General features: G+C 39.9%; 1 protein-coding gene across 8 annotated transcripts in view; it reads left to right on the top strand.

Moving 5' to 3' along the window:
- Window positions 1-27,041, top strand: part of MEF2A (myocyte enhancer factor 2A) — a 92,832-nt gene extending 65,791 nt beyond the window's left edge. For 3 of the 8 annotated variants that reach the window (XM_037395663.1, XM_037395664.1, XM_037395665.1), the window contains exons 5-10: window positions 892-1,111; window positions 1,318-1,377; window positions 11,420-11,610; window positions 16,946-17,072; window positions 22,342-22,468; window positions 22,948-27,041. In XM_037395663.1, coding sequence (XP_037251560.1) covers window positions 892-1,111; window positions 1,318-1,377; window positions 11,420-11,610; window positions 16,946-17,072; window positions 22,342-22,468; window positions 22,948-23,317 — 1,095 coding nt within the window. In that variant the 3' untranslated portion in view covers window positions 23,318-27,041. Of the gene's footprint in view, window positions 1-891; window positions 1,112-1,317; window positions 1,378-11,419; window positions 11,611-13,330; window positions 13,355-16,945; window positions 17,073-22,341; window positions 22,469-22,947 lie in introns of all 8 variants that reach the window. The other 5 variants (XM_037395667.1, XM_037395659.1, XM_037395660.1 and 2 more) reach the window with 3 other exon arrangements.
- The last annotated feature ends 54 nt before the right edge of the window (window positions 27,042-27,095 follow it).

The following is a 27,095-nucleotide window of genomic DNA, read 5'->3' as shown; positions in this document are numbered from 1 at the left end:
TGTACCTGTCATTGTTTTGTTTTCAGTAATTACGAGAGTTGTGAAACAAAATAGTCCCTTTTGTTTCAGAAATTCATCACTGTCAAAGGATAGGAATGAGACAAAGGCCAAAGAAGTTAGTCATAACCAAATGAGTACCATAGATGGGCAGGCAGCTGAGCTTTTGATTCAAACAGCTGTTCAATAACAAACGTATATACTTCAGAAAAATACTTGCCTTTTAAATAATGTTGTAAAAATTAGAATTTAAAAAAAATAATGAAATTTGCAGAAAAGAAAGATGGTTATACATAGCTCAGAATAATGACAACTGAAATGTTTAAATTCAATTACTGAACTTAATTTTCTAAAGATCTGTTTACCTTTTTTAGTCTGTTGAAAAAGATTAGCAGCAATATTTTGGCAAGGTTAATAGAAAATGTTATACTAACTTTCTTTTTTGTGTAATAACTGACTATTTTATATATGTGCATGTTCATGCTTACATTTTGAGGGTGCAACAGTTCATTGATTTGTAGACATGTTTAGCTTGTCATTGCTTTGTAATAATCCAAATTAACTGGTAAAACTGTATTTCTGAGCTTGTGAATTCATGTGAATATCTTCAAATTTTTGTATTTGAACTTACAGTATTTTAGGAGTTCATGACTAATTCTATTGAAACTGTATTTATATGATGTGTAAGAGTTAAACACGATACTCTGCAACAAATTCATGTTTTACAATTGTATGCTTAATAGAGTTTAAAAACTAACATAATTAACTTTTTTTTTTTAACCTGAGTAATTCTTGGCAAACTTTAATATGTATTTTTATAATGTGCTGCTACTGCAAACATAGTTGATGCTAATGTTGTTGTCTTGTGTGTGTTCCTCATCTTCTTTTCTCCAGCCTGGCTTGCCTGCTCAGAACTTCTCGATGTCGGTTACAGTTCCGGTGTCCAATCCCAACACTCTAACCTACAGTAACCCAGGGAGTTCCCTCGTATCCCCATCACTGGCAGCCAGTTCATCATTAACGGACACGACCATGCTCTCCCCACCTCAGACCACCCTGCATCGGAACGTATCACCTGGGGCCCCTCAGAGACCACCAAGTACTGGCAATGCAGGTAAGATTTCAGTACTGTTATGCTTTCTTTTTATATTCTCTTTTTTTTTTTTTAATTAAAAACCCCACAAACAAAAAAACCCCAAGTAACAAGTTCTTAATGGTATCAGTGCATTTTCTGTTTTTTAATGGCTTAAGTACAAAATGATAATGATCCTGTAAGGGGGGAGAGCAAGTTAGTTTAATGCTGTGGCTTGCTTTTATTAGGTGGAATGCTGGGGACAACTGACCTCACAGTGCCAAATGGAGCTGGTACCAGTCCAGTTGGTAAGTGCAGTATCATGCCTTTGTTGAAAAATAGTATTCTGGTTTTAGTTTCACAGTTATTCAAAAACAATTTTGTATTTTGACTCCTTTTTCAAAAGTGGTTCTGGAAGAGCAAAGGTTGTAATTTTCTTAGTTGCTTTCTAATTGTCAAGTCGTGTAAATTCTTACCAGGCATTTAACTTTTTTTCTGCCATGCCCTTTAGACTTCAGTTATATTTGCATTTTTTTATTTTAGTGGTTTTCAGTAGTAGCTTGCTGCTCTTGCTTTTGTATTTCTCTACAGCTATAATTACAGTGCTCTAAAGAGATCTTATGTTCGCCAAATTTCTTACTTTTGAATTAAATTCACTGTGCTAACTAAACTATTACACTAAAGACAACCCGGCTGTGTTCTCAACCTTAGTATTCCAAGACCTGGATGTTTGATACTGGTTGTGGTGCCAATCAAAATGAAGAAAACACAGACTGTATTGTTTGTATTGCCATGTGTATCTTGCTAATGGTTTTCTAGCAGTTATACAAAGAAAGCAATAAATCTTGGAAGCTGATAGTCTTAATTTTGGAGGATGATCAGAATTTCTTTCAAAAACAAAAGAGAGATATTGCCAAAAATCAAATTCACAGTATCTTTTGGTGTTTGGTAAAAAGATGTGATAGCACTTTTTCATTTAAATAGTATTTTTGTCTGCCCTAAAAATTTAGTGCTATGATAGAAGGCAAGCAGCCATTGAAATTTATCACACCACAGAAGGACAAAACAAATGACAGTTCACACACTTCCTTCATGTTCTGTCCATGCCTGGGTGACTGAAGTTTGCACATACACATAACTCTCATTGGTATGTGTTCATAGCAAGGAATTAGAGAAGCAACTGTTGACCTTTAAGTATTTGCCCACTGGCTACTTACTGTGGCAACTGGGGAAAAAGTTCTTCTAAAATAGTCAGGCAATTGAATTTATGAATAAAAAATGCTGCAACTACAAGGCTGAAAGCACAGGATTGACTTTCCGCTCTTTATCCATTCTTTGGCTATGTGCAGCAAAGATATGAAATATTAAAGTGTGGTTTCCATCAGGTAAGCAAGATTCTAAATGGAGGAAACTTCCTCAGCTGAAAAAAAGGTGGCTATTTTTAGAAACTCTGGAGGTCAGATGTTGATTTCCATAGTATTTCTCAAGTCAAACTAAATAAGTTTATTATCACGCCGTTTCAGGCCTCTTCCAAAATCAGGCTTTAGTAACAGCAGCCTCAGATTTAAGACTCCTCCTTTCGATAGGCAAATAAAACAGTTGTTTACAGCACTTGCTATAGAGTAGTAAACTGTCAAAATACCCAGTTACAGTAGCTTGGTGAACATATTTAATGCAGTAAAATGTTCTTCTTCTTGCATTTATTAATAGTTTATGTGAAAAGTCAAAATCCATCACTTATCTCTTCACTTTCCAGAACATCGCACCCAAAATGTTATACCCACTCATTTCTAGAAAGATTTTTCAGACAAGTAAGAGTTGTGGCTATACAAGAACAGTGGAACATGGATAAGAAGTACCTCTAGCAAAACTCAGATACCTAATTAATGCCAGAATGCTAAGCCACAGAGCACCCCAAGTTGTGAGAGCTCCTCTTTCTACTAGGATATTGTATGGCTGCTTCTGAATACTGTCAGGTGCACAGTAACCTTCTCAATTGCAGCCAGAATCACAAAACCATATATAACCAGATTGAGTAAATCTGCTAACTTGTCAATTTGAGCTTGACAGCTGCCATTGAAGTGTGTATATCAAGTTAATTATGTCTGCAGACAGCAATGGTTTTAGTTTCTTGCTACATGTGTTATAGAATTCACTTTAAAAAAAAATTCTTCTTCTAGCTTTCAGTCTTTTAAACTTCTCAGAAATGGAGAATTCTGCTCTGGCTATAGTTGTGAAAGGTCATGTGTCAAATTTCCAGCTCACAATTTATAGGAGAGATGTCAAAGGTGGAGTACTGTCATACCCATATTCCCAGATATTTTCTCATAGACAAAGGAAAAACCCAAATCTTACTAGAGATTATGGAGTTTGGAGCATTGGAGATTTTGTTCTCGTTTCATTGAAAGGTACATCTTTATCTCCTAGGTAAAAAGCAAGTAAAGGTTATCTTGCATAGTTGGGACCCAGTTCAAAGCAAGATGTTGCATAAAATGGCTCGTATTTAGTTCACATGAGTCTTTTTCTCAAGTCCTGTGTAACTTGATTGGAATAGGTAATGATTTGCTTTAGCAGTCAATCTGCCAGCTTAACAGTTTTTCTGTGGAAAATAACTTTGAGTAAAAATATCTGTGTGTTGTAGCAAAGATTGGTAGGTGGTTTTTTATGTCTATAAAATGATCGCAAAATTTTCTGTTCTAATACTGAGAGCTTACTTCACATGCAGCTGTCATAACTCTGAAAAAGCATTTTTATTTTGTAATATTTTTAACATTATACCCACCATAGAAAAAACATCACTGAAAATCTTTACTTGCCAAGTATATCAGGGTTTTTTTTTTTTTGGGGTGGAGGAGGGAGAAGTACAGTGTTACAACAGTGTTTGCTTTTGAGCTAATTTTTTTACCCCCCTGTTAATTAGAGCAAATGTTTTGGAGCTAGAATTGTCATGATACTGTTGCCCCTGGTCGGTGTTAAACCTTGGTCAGTTTGTGGTGGGTATCTAATATGCTTCAAGAATCTCGTATCACCAGGATGCATCCAACTTGCTATCTGTTGTCAGCGTCATCATGGCTTGAACACGTGCTGCGTGTCTGCGTTACTCCTTTCAAAGGGCCGTGCATTCTGATCAGGCAAAGTATAGCCTCGCTTCCTGAGTACCCAAATGTGGGGGAGAGCTTCTTTGAACTGAAGGGACTTGATGGAGGGATCACTTCCGAATTTGTCACGAGGAGGGCTGCTTCACTGCATTCCAGGCGATTTCAGCATTACACCTTGAATCATCCAGAGGCTGCCAATGAAGTTGCACTTCCCGTGAAGGAAGTTGTCGCGTCCTTGGGGACTTCTGAGAATCAGAAGGGCTCAAAAGAAGTACCACTGTTACCCAATCTGTACTTTTTCTTCCATACCTTTCACATACGGCTTTGAGCTAAAACCATGCAAAGGACCTGAGCTGGCTTTCATTGCCAAGGCTGCATGAAAACCATCAACCCTGAGACCTTTAGTGTTAGATGAGTTCCCCAAGTTCTCCCCAGTCCTAGGTGATTCTGAAGTTGTTGGAAAAGGAAGAGGAGGCTCTTAGGATCTCAGAAAGACACAATGTTACTGTCTGTGCATGTCCTTGTCAGTGAAGTAGCCCTTCTGGTCAGTAATGCAGATTATGGATACATTTAATCTTCTGGGAAATTATCTTTACTTTTACAGTTCTATCATCCAGAGAATGGATAAGAAAGATCTAGACTTCTTGAGTACTGAATTACTCCTCTTTGTTCTAGAGCTGTATTTTCTCTAATATTCTTGCTAATCTTCAGATTCTGAGAATGCAAAGTAACTTTAGGAATACTGAATTTCTTTGGAATAGAGCTGAAGGATATACCTGCTTGAAAAACTGTTTTGTGAGCTATTGGATCTCTATTAAGACCCAGTCTAGATCACGTGTGATCTTTTATCCTGGCCTCAGGAAGGATTATGCAGAGGTACAACTGACAGCTTGCATGCATCTGTAAACTGCTTGTATGTTTCCAGAAAGGGATCAAGACAAAGAACTGTGAAAGGCCACACCTGTAAATGGTTCCTTTTTGTCTTGAGGGCTTGGCTGGTTGGGAGAGCCTTTTTCTGCATGTCTAAGGATAAAAGAACCTTTCAGCTTGGTCTTTCACAAGTCTTGAGTCAAGTGGCTAGTACGCTGCAATACACCAGAAGGCTTCAATAACAAAACAGCTTTCTGTGCATACCTTTTTATTCATGTTGTTTTCTTTATTAAATGAGAGACAACCCAATGAGAAGTATCCAACTACACTCTGGAAAAACATACCTCTTGCAGGAATTTTTCTTGAAACTGGGTTGGTGCTATCAGCCTCTTCCTTAAGAAGACAGACTTTCTTCTCCTTCCACCCCCACTCTCAGATTCCCCAGCCTGTGAGTTTTGAGCATCAGCTCAAAGAATGTATGTTCAACTGATGCTAAATATAGTGAACAAAGGATCTTCCTCTGTAATGTCAGCAGTGTTGGCATAATGTATTGCCTTGTTTTGACCTTTAAGATTATGCAGGTAAATACAACAGTCAGTGTTTCACCCTTCTCCAGGGAAGAAGTTGAAGGATCCTTGAAGAACACTGAGAGCAGTCTATTTACTCTTACAACTTCCAAGCTCTTCTCAAGGAAAGGAGTACTGAAAGCGCACTGCAGACCAGCAGTTTCACAGGGTGCAAGCTGAATCCTTTTCCTTTGCCAGACATTGTCAGCACATAACAAAGTTTGATCCATCAATCATATTCTGATTAGATCAGCTCACAAGAAGTGGCTGGCTGAAATCAGCATGAAAAATACGGTGGTGGAGGAAAGCATTTGAGTTTGTTTTTTTGTGTTTGGGGTTTTTTGTTTGTTTTAAACTGTAGCAATTTCTCATCGGAAACCACCCATTCAGATGTACTCAGTTCAGCCCCTGAACTACCCATAGGTTTTAGTTGAAGTTTGATATATCGTTATGTGTGTTCATTATCTCACCATAGTTCCTGATCTGTTAAGAGGTAGAAGGCAATTCCAGTTAGAATTTGCCACTTTTGTAACAAACCATTCATCTCCTAGCTGGATTAAAGTATTGCAGCATATCTGTTTGTGTGAAGTCTCAACATTTATATAATGTCACCTTGGCAGGATATACCATCGCACATCCTCAGATATTCTAAACATATCCCTGCTGTCATCCGTTCTTCACCGTTCTTTACATTGGCTTTGTATAGTTACACAGAAATCAACAAGTTCAGAAAGCAGAACTCCGATTTCATTAACTGTAAAACTGTTCAGTTGACAAAAGACCTAAAAGGCAGCCAAGTGCTACTGCTAATGTTTCACAAGAAGTTGAATAACATTTAGATGCAATAGCGGTTATGTCTTGGTTTGTTGCTGCATTCTGAATAATAATCCTGGTTTTTAAGAAAGCCCATTTAAATTCTAAATATCCTTGAAAATTGTTTCTCCTTTTATGTAGCTTTAGGCAAAAAAAATTTAAAAATAGTCAAGCAACCTGGGAAATGAGGTTTTTTTTTATATTTTGTAACATGAGTAAGCATTCCCTTGACACTTAGTCATGTGTATTTCTTTTTGCTGCATTTTGATATCTAAAATACTGGCTTAGAAGTATAAATCTTACACATTAGACATGGTTCAAAATCTTATATTACTGTCAGAGGTATATTTTAAGTCTAATCATAGTACTATCTGAAGCACTGATTTGTAAAGATCAGTGGAAATACACTTAACTTTAGCTTCCACAAGATGTCACAGTAAATTCTTTCCAAAGCTAGCAGAGAATTTAGGCTTTTTGAAATGATGGCAATATCAGCAGTGATTTCTGTGCAAAGCTGAAAATTATATGAATGGCATATGCAGTTTTGTGTGTGGTGTTTTGCTTTTTTTTAAATCTCCACTTAAAGCTGTCCTATAAAAAAAATAAGTAGAGCAACTAATACACATAGAAGTGCTATTGTTGTATTTACTTGCAGTATGGTGTGTGTATAAGAGTGTGTGTCTGTCCCAGGGTCCTGCATGTAAATGTTTTTCTTCAATAGATTTTGTCTGGTTGTCTAGATGCATAGTGAATCAATGGCTTATTGCAAACACAATTTTCAGTGAAACTTCTTGGGTTGTATGATGTCATTTGAGGCATAAATATTTATTTAATGCCATTCTTATTTTTGCTTAATCTTACATTGCTTAGCTGCTTGACCACAATTTTTTTCCAAAACTGTATGACTGATCAGTTTCTTGAAAGGTGAACCACAAAAAAAGATTAATGGCATCAATGACTATAACTTATTCCCTGAGTAGTAAAAAGTACATGGAGTACTTTCCAGCCACATGTGTTCATTGTTTCAGCTGATGTGATTTATATAGTGAAATATGAGTCTGGCTCACGTAATTTAATGCTACGTCTTGGGCTGCAGGACAGTAAATGAGATTAAGCTGTATGACGTTTCTGAAGGCAGAACACACAGTTGTTAGAATTGGTGGGGTTTAACATTTAGCTTCAGAGAAGAAGTTACTTCAAAAGCAAACATATTCTGACTAACAAAGAAGTAGGCTAATGTACGTTGGCAGTGTTTGTTATCATAAAATCTAATGAAATTATGATTCATAATTGAGAGCCTGTTATCTTTGCATTTGTGTCTGTTTTCCAAAGAAGTGTTTCGAACATGCTTTAATAGTCTGCTTTAAAGAATTAGAGTTAAATAAAACTCTTCCGATGGAAGTAAAAACAGTAGTCTTATTTTACACTTGCATAAGATTTTGTATTCTGTTTCCATTTCTCAGTTTGATGGTATTTTTAAACATAAAGCAATTGTCTTTGGGGAAGATCTGTAGTGGGTGGGGTAGATACAATTTCTGTATTACACAAAATAGTAAGTAGTATTTATGGGGTTATTAAAGCCTCAGCTTGGCAAACTGCTGTATAGTTGCATCATCCTGTAAGCATTATCTTTTTCTGGCTCCTGACCTTACTCTAAGAAATACTGTGCTTTTAGTTATCCTTTCACTCCTAACTTATAATTTGATTCTCTTATTAGATTATTAACAGGAAAAAAGGCTTTACGTTTCATATTAAAAATGAATATTCTACAGTCTTATTGCAACCCCAGCATATGATTCTTCAAATAATCGATATAGATACTCCAGTGTTTGCTAAATGTTCAGTTCTTGCTGTTTATAACAAAGGGCTGCTACTGGATTAATACCCATGGTATTACACTTGTGACATTTTTCGTTTCTCCCATTCGTAATGTATTTTTTCTAAACCCTCATTTTAAGAAGTGCTCAGGCTTTTGTCAGAGCAAATGCTTTGACTCTGCCCTGATGCCACATGATATTGTGCAGAGAGAAGGCAGTGGCAAGGACTTTGTTGTTTTTGACAGCACCACTGAAAGCATGAAATGTTTCTGAAGGATTGGCAGAGCCTTGTAATAAGGGCTGCAGGAAATGACTGTATTGGGTGTGGAAGAAAGACACTGTCCAGATTTAACACATAAGCTACTGAAACACTTGAAAACAGAGGACAGGAAATGGTATCATAGGATAGACTAAAACGCTGTACAGAACTCCATTGTTTATACAGGGTGTTATTGTTCTGAAGTTTAAATTCAACTGAGAACACTGCAGCTTTGGCATATAAAAGGTAACGCTGACAGCCTAGTGAGTAATAAAATGCTGTTTGTTATTAAATTAAAGCCCAGACTTCACTTTTTTTATAACAGTAAGTTCTTGAAATGTTCTGGCATTTTTGCTGAAAATGGAAGATACCGTAACAATTTTAAGATAGAATTTGGTGAAAATTGTGCTATTTTCTAATGGTTTTTTCCTTTACATCTCTTTCCAAATCCACTTAATGTTTGCACCTGTCCATTGTGCAAGATTTCTCGTGCAATCTGGTGCTATGTAGGCCGTCTTTAACTAATGTTTACAGTCATTTATAATGGATAGGTATTGACCTATAACTGTATTTAACAAAACCATGTTTCTATGAAAACTGTCTCACAGTTTCATGAACTGTAGGGGTAGTACAGAACTTAATTTCTCTTAGTTAAAGAGTTAAAGGCTGGTTAGTTTTGCTGTGTCGCCTAGCTGTGGCTAGTTTTTCCTTAGCAGTCAAGAGTATATTTAGCTCTAGTATATATTCTCAGCTCCAGCCCAACTTTTCAGCCACTTTACATTTTATCACCAACCTAGAAGGATCCAATAAATTCTGCTGTTTTCTGCTGAGGAATGTAGAAGCTTTAATCGCGAAATGAGGTTTTTCTGTGGTTTTTAATACAGAAGGAAGAATGCTGACATAAAAAGCTGTTTCTTCTTTCTACTGTCTGTGTTCCTTTTTCCCCCCCCTAACTTCTGAATTAAATGATAGAATTCTCAGAAAACGTATTCCCATACCTCCCATACAAATGCTTCAGGAAAGTACTAAATTAGAATAACTCCTCCTCGCTCTGTTAACCTTGAAAAACTCAAGGGACATATCAGATCATTCGTATATGGTCAGGCTTTTGACATAGTAGGAAATCCACAAAGACAGTAAATCCAGAATTTGAAATCCTGGCTTTAAAGTTGTGAATTTACTGTAATGTGAAATAACATACTCATCCATATGAGAACAAGAATACTGTGGTTGCAAAGTCCAGTAAGTTTTACCTACTTCAAATTATTTTCTTTTAAAATATTTAACAGTAACTTTCTTTCCAAAAGACCTTAATAAAACTCGCTAGAATATCTTCAGATCAGCACAAGAGCTTTGTTACAGTTTTTACATTAATCTTTGCTTTTTCCATTTCTAACTTGATAAAACGGTATGCTGGGTGCCGTTTATGGTGGACGGGGAAAAGGTGAGGATTGCATTTGGCAGTTCCCCCACCCCATCACACTGGCATTCCGGTGAATTCACACCCAGCAGTACCAGTCCCCTTCATGAAGTGTTGTGCGGTTACCGATACATGTTACTGTTCTTCGTTCTTCCTGAGATTTTAAAAGGCATTAACATTCTTGCTAAAGAAGCTAGAATGTGACGCTGACAACTTTCTTATTTTAATTGCTTTTAGATTAATATGTACTTAATGTAATAAAATTGGATTGGGCATAGGGGCCTATTCAAATCAGAATAATAATACAAATTCATACCGGCATGGCGCTACAGGCTATTAGAAGAGATATTCCCACACAGTGAACTTTGTGTAATGGACTTTTTCCCTGAATTGTGACTATAAAGGCTGCTTTCAGAACTGCAATGTTAGTGTAAACATAATCTTGCTATGAATTGTATTTATTTATCCACACACACAAGTTCTGTAGTGTGAACTGTAGGGTTCCCTGTTGCAAAATTCCCCTTGCTTAACAACCTTTCTTCATTTGCAGCTGAATAAGGTGTTTGTATTTTGGGAATTGTTGCTATAAATATGCTAAAATCGTTGGAATGTGGCTTTAAATTTTTTTCTGAGAAATACATTTTGGGTAACATGATTGGTGCTGTTGTCTGTACAGGAAGGCAGAATACTAGGCGCTTAACTGTTTGACTGTCTTGTTACTTTTTTCCGGTCTGTGTTGAGTGTAAACTAAGGCCCGTATCGGGAACGTGTTCTGCTTTTTGGAGATTTCAGTGCTGCAGCCAGTGCCTGTAGGTTTTGGCTTTCTAGTTCTACTTAGAATGAGCATCGGGAGTAAGGTAGAGAAAGACCTGTGTAACATAAATCGATGGGCATAAATGGCACGTGTATCTGTGTCCAGAGCTTGGAATGAATTTGAAGGGAAAGGATTTGTTCCTCCTGGTTGCTGAATATAATAATTGGACAGTATATATTTTTGAGATGGAAATTAATTTTATTAGAGGCTAGGTACAAGAGCCCTGCAGATCTTGGAGATATTTGAAGAATACATTTTAGAAACAGAGACTTTAAGAGCTGATTTTTTTGATTTTCACAGGCAACAATACAGTATGATTGATGTTCTGTGGGGGTGGGGATGAAGTGAGGTTGTGCAAAAGTGCACACTTTTTTGCAAGCTCAGCCTGGAGGAACTTCGAAGGGCAAAATTAAAAAAACACAACAGATGTTATTAGAAGTGGTTCTTCGGCAATACGCTCTTCTCAGCGTTTAAGCTGCCACAGTGTGCCCTTGAGGTGATATTACCTTTACGTATTGATCTTCTGGTGAAAGTGGCTTTTGTTTGTTCAATTATTCAATAGTGCATGTCTTGCGAGGAGTTTGTTACTGGAAGTTTAAAAAAAAAAAAAGTCTGTAATTTGTACACGTGCACCAAAATTTTGTATTGCTCCTTCTCTTTAGTCTTAAGGTACGTTTGGTTTTCCTCTTTCAGGAAATGGGTTTGTGAATTCTCGAGCTTCACCAAGTCTGCTCGGAACTACTGGTGGTGGGAATGGTTTAGGCAAAGTCATGCCTACAAAGTCTCCACCTCCACCTGGAGGAGGTAGTCTTGGAATGAACAATCGCAAACCTGACCTCCGTGTTGTCATCCCACCCTCCAGCAAGGGTATGATGCCACCATTGGTAAGTTAAAGCATTGGTTCTCTGGTTGGCTTTGTAAAAATGAACTGTGCTGTCCACATACAGGAGAAACTATCTCGTCTGTTTACCATAGGTTACAGTAATAGAAGTCTGTATTCTGAAATATGACTAACAAACATCTAACTTAGAAGTTGTTGCCTGGGGAGAAGTTAAATTTGTAAGGAATTTTCTTTCTAAAAAAAAGTGTAAAATAGCAGTCTGACCCAAATGCTGTTTGAGTGCAATCCTAGAGGCATAGAGTAGGATTTTGTTGTTTTGATTTGATATCTCACTGACTCACTACCGAGAACTTTGTTGCTTTGGAGGATGTGGCTTTTAAAAAGGGTTATGCATTATTCTGTGGAGGAATGGCTGATCTTATTGGTGATGTGAACTGTATTAATGTGCCCTAAAGCACACTTTGTACCTGTTTTTCCTGGGTCGTAATGGTTGTGGGATGTGAAATGTAGCTTCAGTGGTAATGATGGTCTGAGAGAAACGCTTGTTTGATGTGGTGTGCTGGAGTGCAACCTTGTGTGTCCTGTGGTAGATGTCATGTCTTCAATGAAGGCATAAAAGAGTAATGAGGATTGGGCTCAGTCCCTGTTTGTGTACTTTTCAGTACTACTGTGCAGTTTGGCGTGTGGGTAGTGATGTTTGTTCAGCCTGAATTTGGAATAGCACACAAGTTTCGTGTCAGGCATGAGGCAACCCACAACACTGAGACCAGAACAGGTCTTACAGGAAGAGTTACTCTGTTCCTCCTTTAATTTGGTTGGCCAGATCCTTTGGTCTTGGTCTTTCACTGTCACGTAGAAATTTTAAAACATCAATGTGTATTTTCTGGTTTCTGTGTATGGAAGAACAAACCGTAACCAAGAGGAGCAGGATATAAACAATAACAAGTACTCTCTGTATAATTCTTACTACTTTTTAAGATGCCACAAGTGCTTACATTCGTTACTGGTATTCATGGTGAATAATACGAAATTAGTCCGAGCAACAAAAGCTGTAATTATCCTTAGAGGGATGATTCTTGAAGTTTCAGGTTTTTCTAAGACTACTGAAGTGTAGAAGACCTAGGAAATACACTGGTTTATTGTTAAAGTGAAAGTTAAACTTTTAAATTAATTGGAAATAGATACAAGAAGAGGATCTCAACGCAGTGGTTCTAATGTTAGTAGTGTACAGTAGCTATTTACTGTTGTGGTGTTAAAAACCCAATTAAATACTCAGTTTAGGTTTTGTCTATCTTTTTGAGAAAATTGGAAAGAGATTTTTGGCATAGAAATGCTGGTATGGTAGGATGGTTGTATGTGAAAAAGTATCATTTTCATGATATATTTTTGTATGTGAAAAATGTATGTGAAAAAAAATACGTTTTTTACAGAGCTGGACGTTTACTGGATTGGTCCAGCCAGAAACTGCTGTGCTCCATATCTACGTGTGTCATCAGTGTGTAGCAGTGTCCTTGTTTTTTCAGACCTCTTCCTGCACTAATTTTGCCAAAGTGTGTGTGCTTTCAGTATGGTATTTTTTAATTGACCTGAATTACATGAAGTATTTTACTTCCTAGTAGTATTATTTACAGAATCAGGTGGCAAATTCACATTATTAATTAAAATAAATAGAAATCCTGATCACAAACATGACTTTCTCTTTCATTTTTGAAAGCAATGCTATTTTTAGTAACTGTGTTATCCCTCTTGTTTGCTGAGTACAGTCGGAGGAGGATGAATTGGAGTTGGTGAGTTTGGGCTACTGTTTGATGAGAGAGTGCAAGATGCTGAAAATGTCTTTTACTACAGCTTTTTAACTGTAGTTTCATTACATATTTTAAATAATTCCAGTGTTCCCTTGGTAGCAGACAAAAATACATTTCTTTTATCAAACTCAAAACCCAACCAATTCAAGTTTAAAACACATCCAAAGTCTAGTGCTTTCCATTTGTAAACTTCTGGGTTTTTTTCCTGAAAATATTTCTGTTTTTCTTGGAGGGAACATTGGAAAAGAGCCTTACAGAGTAACTGTCCATGTGTATAGGATATTTACTGCCTTTTATGTAAAATAGAAATAACCACTTATGTTCTAAATTATTGGAATATTTTTAGAAAGTGGCTTCACTCATGAAGTTCTTCAGATTGTAATACAAGCCCTGTATTACTTCTCTTATTTTCAAAGAGATTACATCATTGCTGGTGAGGTCACCTTTTTGGAGTCTAGAATTATTTCATCCTGTGTGAGATTATCAAACCACAGGGGTGTTCCCTGTTTACCAAAAGGAATAGAGAATTGCAAATGAATATTTCTGCCTTTTTCCAGTGGAAAGGTACTCTGCATTTGAAAGGAAGCTCTTGGGATTCGTGTCTTCTCTATTTTTTCCAAAAGGTTTTAATGTTTGGCATTCTGTCTGGAAAATTAACGTAAGGCTAAAATAATTCGTAACTTATTTTTAGAGCAATTTGCAAATTGCTTAGCTGCTGTAGCACAAACCATGCAGAAGATGCAGCATCAGAGCGCAACCGTAAAGATACACAAAGAAGTCTGCTTATTTACATACCTTGATTCACTTTTGAACATGGACCTGTTGCTAATATGAGGCTCTAATTGCATGAAAGCATGGAAAATATAGTGATGTAGATAAATCTGTTGTTGAATGCATGCTGTGGGTTGTTTTTTATTTTAAACGTGAGCAATAGATTTACGGAAGTAAGGGGAAGTGATTTCTGGAAGTCAGTAGTGAAGTTTTGAAGGTTTATTGGAATGACTTGCTAGTTGAGCAGCTGAACAGCTGTCATGCATGCTCTTCTCACCTTAATAGAGAAGTGTCTGGTTTCCAGTGCAAGAAATAAAGCACTAATTGAGCGTAAAAACACTTAAGTATCATTGCAACCGGAATTAATGCTAAAGCCCTTGAATGAAGGTGGCCGTACCTGCTAGAGATGGCAGTGCTGGCCGCCGCGGTGATGGGTCCCGTGTGGAGGTGGGACATCTAGTGGCGGCGGGGCCCGGCCTGGCAGGGCAGGGAGCGCGCACAAGCGCAGCAGTGGCTTCCTCGGAGGCGGCGAAGCAGGTACACCTGCAGGGTTCCGTCGCTCGCTGTGCTGATTCCAGCGGCAGCAAGCAGCTCCAGGCGAGGGCTGCGAACGCTGATTCCGCACGGTTGGAGCTGAGGACTGAATAGGGAAAAAAGATACGAAAAGTAGCATAGCATGAAATACAGATGCTGAATAATTCCTGTTACTGCTATCATTAGTACCAGTTTTTTTAAAAAAAAAAATGTTCTGAAATTTGTCATGAATCTTTGGCTGAATCTCCACGTACAATGAATATTGGACACGTCTAAATATTTCTTACTGACACTGTGGCCGAGTGTTTGGGAATTATATTCACAAATAAATGACCTCAGAAAACCACCTTTATTAGTTACTTAAAAAAAAAAAGGGGGGGGGGGGGGGATAAAAATCCCATGGGGAAATCCTTTGGTCTGGATTGTTTCCCAGTATACTCCTCTTAACTTTTCCATTATACCGTAATCCCAACTTTATAGGCTGCCATCCAAGAAAGCTTTGGAAAAAGGTCAATTCCTGACAGACACAAAAATCTGCTCTAATAACATATCTTTATGCCAGATAAACTTGGTCTAGCAGAGATTTTCAGAGGTACGTAAGTGATTTAAAGGGATAAATTACACAGAAAATCGGTGGGACTTTCTCTGTGACTTGATCTGCTGAACAAATGCCAAAGAGCCTCCAAATTCCTGCAAAGCTCAAAGGTGGGCTTTCGACAGCAGCCAGACAAAAGAGGGATCAGAAGCTGGTAGCCTGTGGAAGGTTGTCGTTAATTTTATTATGGTAGCTGTGGTATACTTTTTTCTTTAAATTGGAAAGATGGAAGCCAAAGATTGATAACCTTCAATTCATCTTCACAGGTTTAAGCTTAAGATTGATTACAGGCCTGTTTCTGTACCTGCTCATCCCATTATTATAAAGGGAATCATGCATTTTTAATAGTGCTCGCTCTCTCAAGATCAGAGTGGAGAAAAAGAATTAAGTGCTGCAGATACTGAAATACTTATATACCTGTCCAAAATACGGAAAAAGTGGTAGTAGCGTCAGTCTTTTAAAGCTAGGAAATGGAACTCTACCAAAGAGATGAAAACCTGCTACTTTTGTAGCAAATATTTTTTTTTTTTTCAGAGAGAGAGGCTTGCTTTAAAAACCTATTTTCAGCAGTTTGAAATCCAGCTCCCTTAATCAGAATGGTTCTGTAGGAATGTAGAAATGCAGGGTGTAGAGTGTTCTACACCTCTAGAATTTTTGAGACTTCTACAGGTAAAACTAAGTATCTGTTGTTTAAAACTGAAAAATGTGGCGTTTCCTGTTCTTGACAGTATCTGGCATGGCTAAATGGCGTTGAACTACATATTTTGAAGAGAGATTTCAGTTGCCTTCATGAAGAGCAGTACATTCTGTGACAGAGCAGCTTTGCTGTCTGGTGGTACTCACCACGGCATTTAATACAAGGTTTTCCAAACATCAAATTTGGGTAAAGTGCTTAATGTGAGTGATAGGTTTGCTACAGATGTTCGTCCTGGTGTATGGGAAAGAAAGACTGTTGCTTAAAAAGCCACATTGTGCCTACAGTCGGATAATCTGAGACAATCTAGTTTAGCAATTTTTCTTGTAAAAAAGCACAGTTGCTCTGTGTGAGCTCAAATGTCATTTGCTTTGAAACGTATCTGCATTATAACAAGTACTCTCTCGGTTTCTCAGGAACCATGGGAACAGCAAGATTATTTTATCACTGAAGTCTTATCAACACAAATTTAGAAGATCTCTGTGTTCCTTTCAGGACAGGTGTAGTCAGCACAGTGTCAAAACTGGCAGCTAAAATTTTGAAAACTGGATGAACAACAGGGAAGTGGGAGACTCTTTTCTGGTGGAACTGCACCTCACCATCTGCACTAAAACCCCTTTAAAAATTAAGGCTAAAAACTCTTAAATCACTTAAGAACTTCTGAGAATTGTAGTGTATATCCCTAAGAAACTGCATTTATTTTTATGTCCTACGACTCTAACCCCGTTGAAATCTGCATGCACAGGAAGTGGATCAGTGAGTCTTAATTAAATTTTCGTTTCAGTTTGCCAGGATCATTTTGGTTGTCTTGAAATGTTTTGGCTTGTTTAGAAAATCTATCCTGACAAAAAGAATGTATTCGTAACTAAAGCAAAGAAACACATGTTAATTGAATGCTATTTTAATATTAGCACTTGATTATTTTTTTTTTCATTATTTTAACTGATATAACAAGACATGTTATTTTTAATCATTTTAGAATACCCAAAGGATAAGTAGTTCTCAGTCTACACAGCCTCTTGCTACCCCTGTGGTGTCTGTGACAACTCCAAGCTTGCCTCCGCAGGGACTGGTGTATTCGGCCATGCCTACTGCCTACAACACTGGTAAGCGTTGTTTTTAATAAGTGGCTTGATTTGTCAGGTGTACAAGGCTTTTGTGATTCGTAAGCCCAGAAAATTAGCATTTCTGTGACACTTCACTTTATTTTCCTATTCAGTTCAAATGAAGGCTCTTATTCATCAAAAATGAGCCTTTGACTTGTAAAATGTGTAAATGTTGAGACTTACATCAGGGAGAAGCTTTCAGTCAGTCAGGTTGCACGCAGCAGAATGCAGAGGCACAGAGAAAGGCATCGCTTACAGCAGTAGTGCTCAAGCTCTCCGTCTGAGAACTGGCACGCCTCACATTTAAGCCGTAGTTGGTACTCCAGAGCATGCTGTCCCTTTCGATCCGCCCCGCTCAGCTCCGGCGGCAGGAGGGAATTGGATTCTGCTGGCACTTCCGATGTACGGAAAAGCGCAGGTAGGGCTTCCCGTCAGTAGCTGCCTCGAGAGCGAGGTGGGGACTCCAAGGAAGGCGCTGCCAGCGTTCCGCCATTGTGAGCCTGTTACCTGAAGGACCTTACGACTGTTATCTTATCCAAGATGGGTATGATGCGAGGAATTTGGTAATATAAGCGATAATTAATTTGCTGGTTTGGAAAGTAGTTCATGATGTGGTGCCTCCTACTTTTATCTCCCTAACAATAAGGATAATTTTGACTTCAATCTCAAGGTTCTTCATTTGTTGCAGACCCCGTATGTAATCAGTGAAGGAATTTTTGTAATCATTTCATCGAAAGGCTGCCACCTTGATGGCGTCAGCTTGATTACCATTGATCTGTGATGCATAGTTTAATTTTCAAATGCACCTGCAGAGAAACTACATGGCAGATAAGTGTCAATAAATTTTCTAAGTCAGATGAAATAGCGATTAGTTAAAACTGAAAAGGGAAACAATGGTAGTAATTCCCCAGTTTGCTGTTCTTTTTAGATGAAGTCCAGTTAAAACGTTGAAATATAAGTGCTGTAATTTGTTAAAACAGGAATTTCTGAATTGGGGACCACTGCTGGCAATGTTCAAGTCTTATTCTTAGGCTTTCAGATCCTTTAAAAAACCCATGTATCTTGTTGCTCCCTTCTGCAGTGATCGCTCTCGGGAACGGAGCTACACTAGCGAGCTTCTGTGTGTAGCTGGTCAGCCCTGGCCAGGCAGGAGGGCCTGGGGCAGTGTGCTCTCCTTTCTGTGGCGCTTAGGAAGACCCGTGCCTCCTTCCAGTAGAGGAGGTTCCCCAGGAGCATCTCTTCCCTCAGCCTGTACAGTCTTCCGCGGGTCGCTGGCAGGCACAAGGTGCTCAAGACCCTGCAAGGCAGTGGAGGGCATACTGGGGGGGGGATAAAATGCTTTTCCTTAAGGAGCCATTGCGTTGGGGTAAGGTGGCAAGGTTTTGGTGGCGGGGTGGACACACAGGCGTGCTGCAGGGGTGGCTTCTCTAAGATGGGATCAGGAGCAGTGTCAGCGCGCGTTTCAGCCAGCCTCAAGCTGCATCTGCTGCTGCTGCCCGAAGCTGAGCCCGTCAGCGATGCTGGTGGCATCTCTGTGATAACGTGTTAAAGAAAGGGTCAAAAATGCTGCGCTGGTCTCTTGTCAGTGACCTAATGTTCTTGCTGTTGTGCAAAGGTCAGGACAAATTAAAAACCTTCAAGGTTTGTAGAAAATGGCCAAAACCGAGTGATACAGAGGTTTTGTAATCTTCATTTTCTGCAGGGCAGGACACCATCAGGTGTCTGTAATGTTGGCAGATGGAACAGATAGAGCAGCCATCCATCCGTCATAATTTCCTCCCCAAAAAAAGATGGGCTTTTATACATTTCTTCACTTTTTTTAGCTTTGAAAGTCTTCACTACAGTTTTTAATTTAGACTTGTAGCCGTCTTCTAGCCAGAAAACTCACCTCTTTTTGTATTTGCATCTTTTTGTATTAATGTGCCGCTCAGCTGCCCTTTACTGCCCCTCAGCCGCGTTCTGGGTTGGCTTGCCTGGGAGGCGCTGCCCCGGGCAGTACGGCAGGCGTGGGGTTCGCACTTCGGGAGGGACAATTTAGTCATCAGCAACAGTAAATATTTATACTGTGGTAGCGCCCAACTGAATTGCTGAACACTTCTGCAAATAATCACTGCCCTGAGGGGGGTTAAAGTCTAAAGAAATGAATGAGGGAGAAGATGGGGTTGCAGTAACAGGAACACGAGTGGAGTGAAGAATTGAGCTTGGTGACTTGGATTGTAAGTTTAAATATGAATTTTCTGGGCACAGGGATGTTGGTTTGATACTTGGCACAAAGATGGTTTATATATTGCGTGTAATGGCTGTTACAGGTAGTTCTGGGCCCTGCTTAGAGGACTCAACGTTGCGTTTTGCCTGTCACCTAACAAATCCCTTCAGCCTTTCACGCAGTCTGACGTTTCAGGAAGCAGTGTTGCCTGTGTCCCACATCCAGAAAATAACCTCCAAGCTGATGGCTAAAACAAGCTTAAAACATCAAAAAGATGAGTGGCTGCAACTCAGATCTCAGGAAGCAGCAAAGACAGTTGAAACTGGTGTCCTATGCAATGGACAAGTGCTGTTATCGTTGCGATATTATTTTAAAAACCAGCCTATTTCCTTGTGATAATGCAGTAACTTGTGAAAAGCTTTTAGCCTTTAATGTTTTTCAGACACTTTAAAATCGTTTCTATTAGATTGAGCCTTTCAGGGGGGTTGCAAAAAGAAATTTGACGTTGAAGCCAATTGTCATCTGGGTGTTCTCAGGGTAGTCACCACTTACGTAGCAATTTCAGTTGTGCAGTTCAAGGACTAAGATAAAATTTAGATACCTAAATTGCTTTTCTGGATTGATAGGGTTGTTTTTCAGGGCTAGAGGGGATAGATTCAGCTCTTAGATCCTTAATTAAAATGTTGGCTACCGGTTTTGCAGAACTATGTTATTATCTAGGTTGTTTTGCTGGAGAAGTATTCTTTCTGCAGATTACTGGAGGAAGGGCCAGAACAAACAGTTACTCGTTCTAAAACAGGCTAGGCATTTTTATAAAATACTGAAAAAACCCCACAAGAGATCAGTTAAATATTAACTTGCATTTCAGCAGAGCGTATGTAGCCATAAATTTTATTGCTGGCTTTAGGTCAGTTATTTTGCAAAGGCGCAAACTTCAAAGGTACCCCGTTGCCAGGGTCCCGGCAGTAACGGCTTCCATCGTGTGGAAGCTGCTCTTCCGTCCGTACGGCTTTTCCATCTCGCATCCGGTCACTCACGTACAGAAATCGGTGTCCTGCTTTTACTGCCCGCGGTATGGGATTATTTAGGGGGACGATAATGCAGCTAATCGTGTGGTGGCATGCGCGTTCTTTGGAAAAGTATCTCCTCACCCCCCTGGCATCAGACGTGTTCTGTCTAAAGAAGTTAATTGTCTGTTATCATAAAAGCTGTAATTGCAAAGAAAAAAATACATGGAAACTGCACTCCTGTAAGTGTTTTCTTCAGGTCAGCTCTTCCAGAGATCCGCTTGGCACAACAGCACGTCCATCGCGTGCGTTTGCATGTACCGCACTTGCAGGCTGCCCTGCGTCTGGCTGCTTTGAAGGCTGAGCGGTGGCCGGGTCAGGGGAGGGCTGTATGTTTTTGGGGTTGTTTTAGTCTTGTAAAAAGGGCTTTGGATCCATCAGCTTAGGAGAAATCTTTCGGAATCTGTTCAGGAATACTTGTGAGGGTATTCTAGAGTTCCAGTAGGTGTCAGCGGAGAAGGAATGAAAGAGCACGCCAAGGGCAGCTGAAGTAGCTTCACCTGCTGGGTGAGCTGGGGTTCCCCAGGCCTGGGGGAAGGCTCTGGCAGCGGTGCGGGTGGGGGGCTGGCTGCTGCTGGCACCGGCTCTCCTGACCTTGCAGGCTGTTGAAAGGGAAGCCTGGGAGTGATCCACAGCAAACAAGCTGGTGGATGGGAATGGGGAAATTGTTCAAGAAAGTTTGGTCTCAAGAGTGATAAATCATAACGGTGGTGTCATTTTAGGACAATGCTAAAAAAACCCTGCTGAACACACCCCCCCCCCACCACACACCCACCCCTCCCCAAAGGGAGAAGATCAAACCCCAACCAAACACAAACCCTCTTAAGCAGTTTTTGGTTCACCTGCTGGCAGTATGAGATGAGTTTGGCTGCTAGCATTATGTTGCATTCTCAAGAGACTAGAAATTATTTTAAGCAAGCTGTACTACAGGATAATCAAAAGCAGAGAAGTGTCTGTGGCTTTGTTTTAAAACGTGAAAGAGAAGCATGAGTGATAATGATAAAGTGAAAATAACTGCACCTCTGTGAATGATGTGAGAACTGCCTAAGCTTTACAGCAGAGCCAAATAACAGCCAGTCGCTGACTGTTGATTAGGAATATATTGTGTCTTCCATTATCCATGTAAGTTGTATTTCTAAATAATTATACTTTTTGCCTTAAACAAAGAGGTTTCTTTTGTTTATTTGATACAGAGATGACATTTTTTAATCAGATACAAAATAAGGAGTGAAACTATTGTGGGGAGAGGGAAAATGCGGAGCGTGACAGTAGGACTGCACAAACGAGTGGACAGAGGGGTCGCTGGGGCTGCCAGCTGCAGTGACTTGGCTCGCACGGTGCCGTAGGCAGCCCCTGCCCCACGGGCTGGCTCCCCACAGAGGCCGTGGGGCTGTGAGCTGCCTCGTACCGTGAGCCAGCAAGGTGGTACCTGCGCCTTGTCCCACCGGCCGCTGCTCCCACGCGGGGACTGAACCAGAGCCGGGACAGCGGCATAAACTCTGTGCGAGAAACACCAGTCCCTTCAGTGACTTGCGTGCATTCTTCCCTTTTTCTTTCGTTTTGGAATTTCCATACAGACAAAAATCTTTGCAAATACTTGTCTTACTGTAAGATGCATGTATTATTTATATATATATAAAAATTATATACACACACAAATGCATCAGTGGGTTTGCACGATGCATAAATGGGTTTCGGGGAAGCTATACGAGATGGCACCGTGTAGGAATTGAAAGCAGAAAGTGCCAAACGAGAAAGGAAGTTAATCATTTGGGGGCTTAAGTCCTGTTACGCTCCTTGTGAAGTTAGGAGGACTGCACCCAGGCTTCATAGTTTACACATCTGGACTCCTTTGGGTCACTTGCCCTTACTGGTTTTGGGCAGAAGGCCTTTACATTTGCGTGTGTGTGCGCATGTATCGCATACATCTTCATGTGTTTATACATACATACAAATCTATAAACTGCTTTCTCGCTTACTTGTTTTTCCCTCTTAGATTACTCCTTGACTAGTGCAGACCTGTCTGCCTTGCAGGGATTTAACTCCCCCGGCATGCTGTCCTTGGGGCAGGTATCCGCCTGGCAACAGCACCATCTCGGCCCAGCAGCCCTCAGCTCTCTCGTGTAAGTACAGCCGGCAGCGCTGCAGTGCTGCACCGCGCGGGAGCTTCTGCCGCTTCAGGCTGCGCGGTCGGCACCAGGGAACGTGTAGCACGGGACCATTTTAATTTCTGTGTGCTGGAGACAGCGCGTTGCCTTTCAGGTTTGCTCCTCGGTTGCGGAAGCGTTTGTGTTTAGTGTTGTGCGTCCCTTCTGTCGGTTCAGTGCTCAAGCGGTGTCCCTGCCCGCCCAGCTGCGTACAGAGGAAGCACCTGAAATGTTTGGGAATGGGAAATGTTTCTGTTTGTTCTTAACGTCTAAATGCAGTTCAGGCCTTTTAATTAATGCTTTTTTCAACTTTGTTTCTATACCTCAGTAAGTTGCATTTATTTACATACTCATTTCGAGGGTGTCAAACCACGAGACCACAAAAATGTGAATTGTCACTTGCTTTTCCTTTTGTGTGTTTTCTTATTTCTGCCTTTTGGTTTTCTTTTTCCCAGTACTGGCAGCCAGCTATCTCAGGGTTCAAATTTATCCATTAATACCAACCAAAACATCAACATAAAATCTGAACCAATTTCACCTCCCCGGGACCGTGTAACTCCCTCTGGGTTCCCGCAGCAGCAGCCACAGCCGCAGCCACAGCCACCGCAGCAGCAGCAGCAGCAGCAGCAGCAGCAGTCGCGGCAGGAGATGGGTCGCTCTCCTGTTGACAGCCTCAGCAGCTCCAGCAGCTCCTATGATGGCAGCGACCGGGAAGACCCGCGGAGCGATTTCCATTCACCTGTCGTGCTGGGAAGGCCGCCGAATGCAGAAGATAGAGAGAGTCCGTCGGTAAAACGAATGAGGATGGACACGTGGGTGACATAAACTCGCAGTGTTGCCTCTCCAGTTTTGTGTTCTCAAAATGAACTGTCCTGACATATCTAAATTTATAAATAAGGACATAAGTATATTTATATGTATATACATACATGCATATATATATCTTCACATGCATATATATGTGCTAGTGTGTGTAGCATACACAAAATCATCAGGCACTTATGACAAACTTCTTGTATAGCTGCAGATGTCCCATGGTAAAACGTAACAGAACAATCCTATAGGTATTGATCTAGTCTGGCACTTACCTGGACTTGTTGTTTTAATAATATAACCTGTTTTGCAAAGAAACGTTGTACCCGCATTATAATCCTACCACACTAGATTGCAGAAACCAAGAGGGCTCGCCTGTAGTAATGTCCCTGTGTGTTTTATTCAAGCTGTATGGTTACTTGTAGTTAAGAAATAATGCTTTGTAGCAGCAGAGCAGTAGAAAAGCAGGAAGAAGAAAGCAATACTGTACATAAAATGACCTTTATATTACCCAACCTGGCATGGGTCTCTATTGCAGAGGGTGCATGGAGAAGGGCTGATGCTATAAGAAATAAATAAAATAAAAAACCACAAAAACAAAAACCCTGTTTTGCACGTGCAAAAAAAAATAGTGTATTGGGTCAAAGAAGTGATTTTTTTAACGAGTGAAAGAGAGACATAGAGAACTCGCATGAAATATTCAGAAAATATTAGCCTAGAAAATAGAACGTTAACAAAATAAAATTAATATATTAAGTTATAATTGGAATATGTTTGACAAATTTGTTTTTACGTTCATACCTTTGAAAAATATAGAAACGGATTTTAGCTCATGTATATTTTATATTAAAGAAAACAATACCCTAATGAATTGAAGACTATATATAAAGTTATATACAGTACTTTTGAACACATTCTGCTATGAATTATTTATATAAGCCAAAGCTGTATGTTGTAGCTTTTTTGTAGAGTATAGTTTTATCTTATTTTGACTTTCTAGTTTTTGCTTTCAAAGATGAAAAGGAAAAACTTGCAGGCGGAACCTTGGGGGAAAAATAAGCCATGAACACTTATATGTAAATTTAAATTTGAGCCAAACTCTTTGTGTATATAGCATCCTAAATATATTATCACCTTTGGTGTAAGTACCTATGTATTGTACGTTCACCAGATTAAAAAGTATATTTTTGTGGATTGACGCCAACTTGAAAAAAGGCGAGGTCCTTATTAAGTAGAGTATTCACTGTTTAATATTTACTATTTTGTTAAATATACTGTACTTTCTTTGGATTTTAATTATTATTAATATTATTATCCAGATTTTTCAGAGGGTGTATAAAGGGGTCGTCCCCCTCACTGGTGGTGAATGTGTGCCGTTAAATTGTAATCTCTGTGCTGTATGGTTAAGCTTCATTATACATTTTATATATATGTATATAAATAGCAAAGTGGCAAAAAAAAAAAATCCGGTGTTAAGTTCATCCTGCATAAATATAAAAAATCTGTTACAACACATTTTAAGGCATCATTTTAAAGCTGCCTCTTCTGAGGAGGAAAAAAAAAAAAAAAGTGGAAAAACTTGACCTAATTTCTCATGATAGGGAACCAACACATATCAGATGAGCACGGGAGGTTTTTTAAGTTGGTAAGTGGTTTGGGATAAAAGCCTGAGCCTCGGCCCTGCGTTTGCCGCTTCCGTCACAGGCAGCGAGGAACGCGGAGCCCCTTGTGCTGCCCGAGCAGGCTGGGGGACGGTTTGGTTGTGGACGCGGTTGGGTGGGTGATGTCCCTTGCGCAGTCCGGCTGTGTCCCAGCGAGGAGGAGGAGGAGGAGGAAGGCAGTGGGGCAGCACCGTCGCTCCTAGGCCTGGCCCACGCCAGCCCCGTGCTGGGGCAGAAGGCGGGTGTGAGCAGCGGTGTCAGAGCCAGACGCGGAGCCGGCTCAGGCCAGCCCGGCGCGGTGGCCGGGGGCGCGGAGGGAGCGCTCTGGCCTGATCAGACTCCAGGCCCTTGCCCTGCCCTCTGCTCGCCCCACACACCGGCGGCGGGCGTTTGTGCTGGGGACTAAATTAACAGAGATGACTACAGCTGACTGCTGGTTCTGGTTCTGGGGGAAGAAACTACACTGCTCTTGTATTATCCAAAGTCCTTTAAAGTTATCCCTGGTATTTATTAAATTTTTGCTTGGGCTTTAATTTTTTTTTTAATTTAAAAATAACTATCACTTGATACTGTAACCAAGAAGTGTGAGAATTGGAAAGCCAAGGGGGGACGGCCCTCTGCTCAGCCCCTTGCTGCAGTCCGTACCGCCAGCCCAGCCCCCTCGCCTGCTGTCACGGCGCCTTTACAAGACACGCAGGTCCCGTTCCAGCCTCGCCCTCCATCTCCTGGGGGCAGTTCCTGGGTCACAGCCGCAGAGGGAAGGGCGACTCCTCCTCATGGCAACTATTCCCGCAGCGACCGAATTCACTTACCACCTCAGAGAACCTGTTCATGCTCTGAAAAGCTATGTGATTTTTTCATTATTTATGCACATATATGAACTTTGCTGTACATCTGAGTGGGAGTTCTGCATTCACATTTACTGTCTATTTTCTTGTGTGCCTTATAAGATGGCTTTGCTGACTGTATCTCAATAGTCTTTATTTCTATGCAGGTTTTTAAACAGTACTATTACTGTTTTCTTAAAGAAAAAAGCTACGTAAGGGTTAGAGTTTGTATTGAAATTGCACCGATGAGCTAAAAAAAACCGACCAACAAATAAATGATGGGTTCTTAAGAACTGCTCACGGGACTGTTCACGTTGCCCCAGACCCTCCAGCGGACTCGGCAGAACAAGCCTTTCCACAGCCCTGCGGCATCGGGGCCAGACTCATGCCGTTGAATAAATGGGAATCCTGATTTTTAATAACAAGCACCTAACTTTGGAACATACTTTTTTAGGAATTGTAAAAATGTTTTATAAAAATGAAATAATGACATAGCACAGGTATTTCAACAGGTAAAAAAATACTTTTTTAAATTAACAATACTGAATGAAGTTGCAAGTGGATCCAATCCTAGTCTGAACCCATTCAGGTCTGAATGATTTAAGATTTTTATCTCTGTTGTGACAAATCACCTCTCCATCTTCGAGCTCTCACTATAGTATTTAAAAATACACGTTATCAGGGATTCGTCAGAGACAAATGCTTTAGCCTTTCCTTTCACTTAAAGGACACTAATGCATCAGAAACTTGCGAATTACTGTGCGCACAAGAAATACATAGTAAATAAGGAACAAAATAACTCCTAACAATTGATCATGGGAAGAAGTTAAATTAGAATGTGAAAGAAAGACTTAACAAATGTAAACATTTAAATCTTAGTAGAAACTTTCTTCACTTTGCTGTGCAAGAGAACACTGCTTTGCTATATTTAAAATGGCTTTTTTAAAAGAGATTTATGTATTTGGTAAATGTTTGTAGTCAACAGTTCACAAAGAAGCTGTTCACGGTTTAATGATGATAAGCCGTTTGGCGGCACAAGCTGGACTTTGTTGCCATCCTTGAGACGAATCTTTTAAGAAAAAAATAAGTTAATCTCAATTTTTTTCCCTGAATGTGTTGTTTTTTCTTCAATATACAATAAATATTCTAGTGAACTTTTTATCAAATGGTTAAGAAAATGCTAGAGGTTGTTGTAAAATATTTGTATCCTGCATTCACTAAAGTAAAGATACTGGCTTTTACTGTGTACTCCAGCCTCTCTCGTATTTGCACGGCCCGTGTTCCTGTTGCGTTCGCCCATCT

The sequence above is a fragment of the Falco rusticolus genome, chromosome 7, assembly GCF_015220075.1.
Source record: "Falco rusticolus isolate bFalRus1 chromosome 7, bFalRus1.pri, whole genome shotgun sequence".
Lineage (NCBI taxonomy): Eukaryota > Metazoa > Chordata > Aves > Falconiformes > Falconidae > Falco > Falco rusticolus.
Note: the sequence above shows the minus strand (reverse complement) of the source record. Positions and strands in the feature narration are given on the sequence as shown.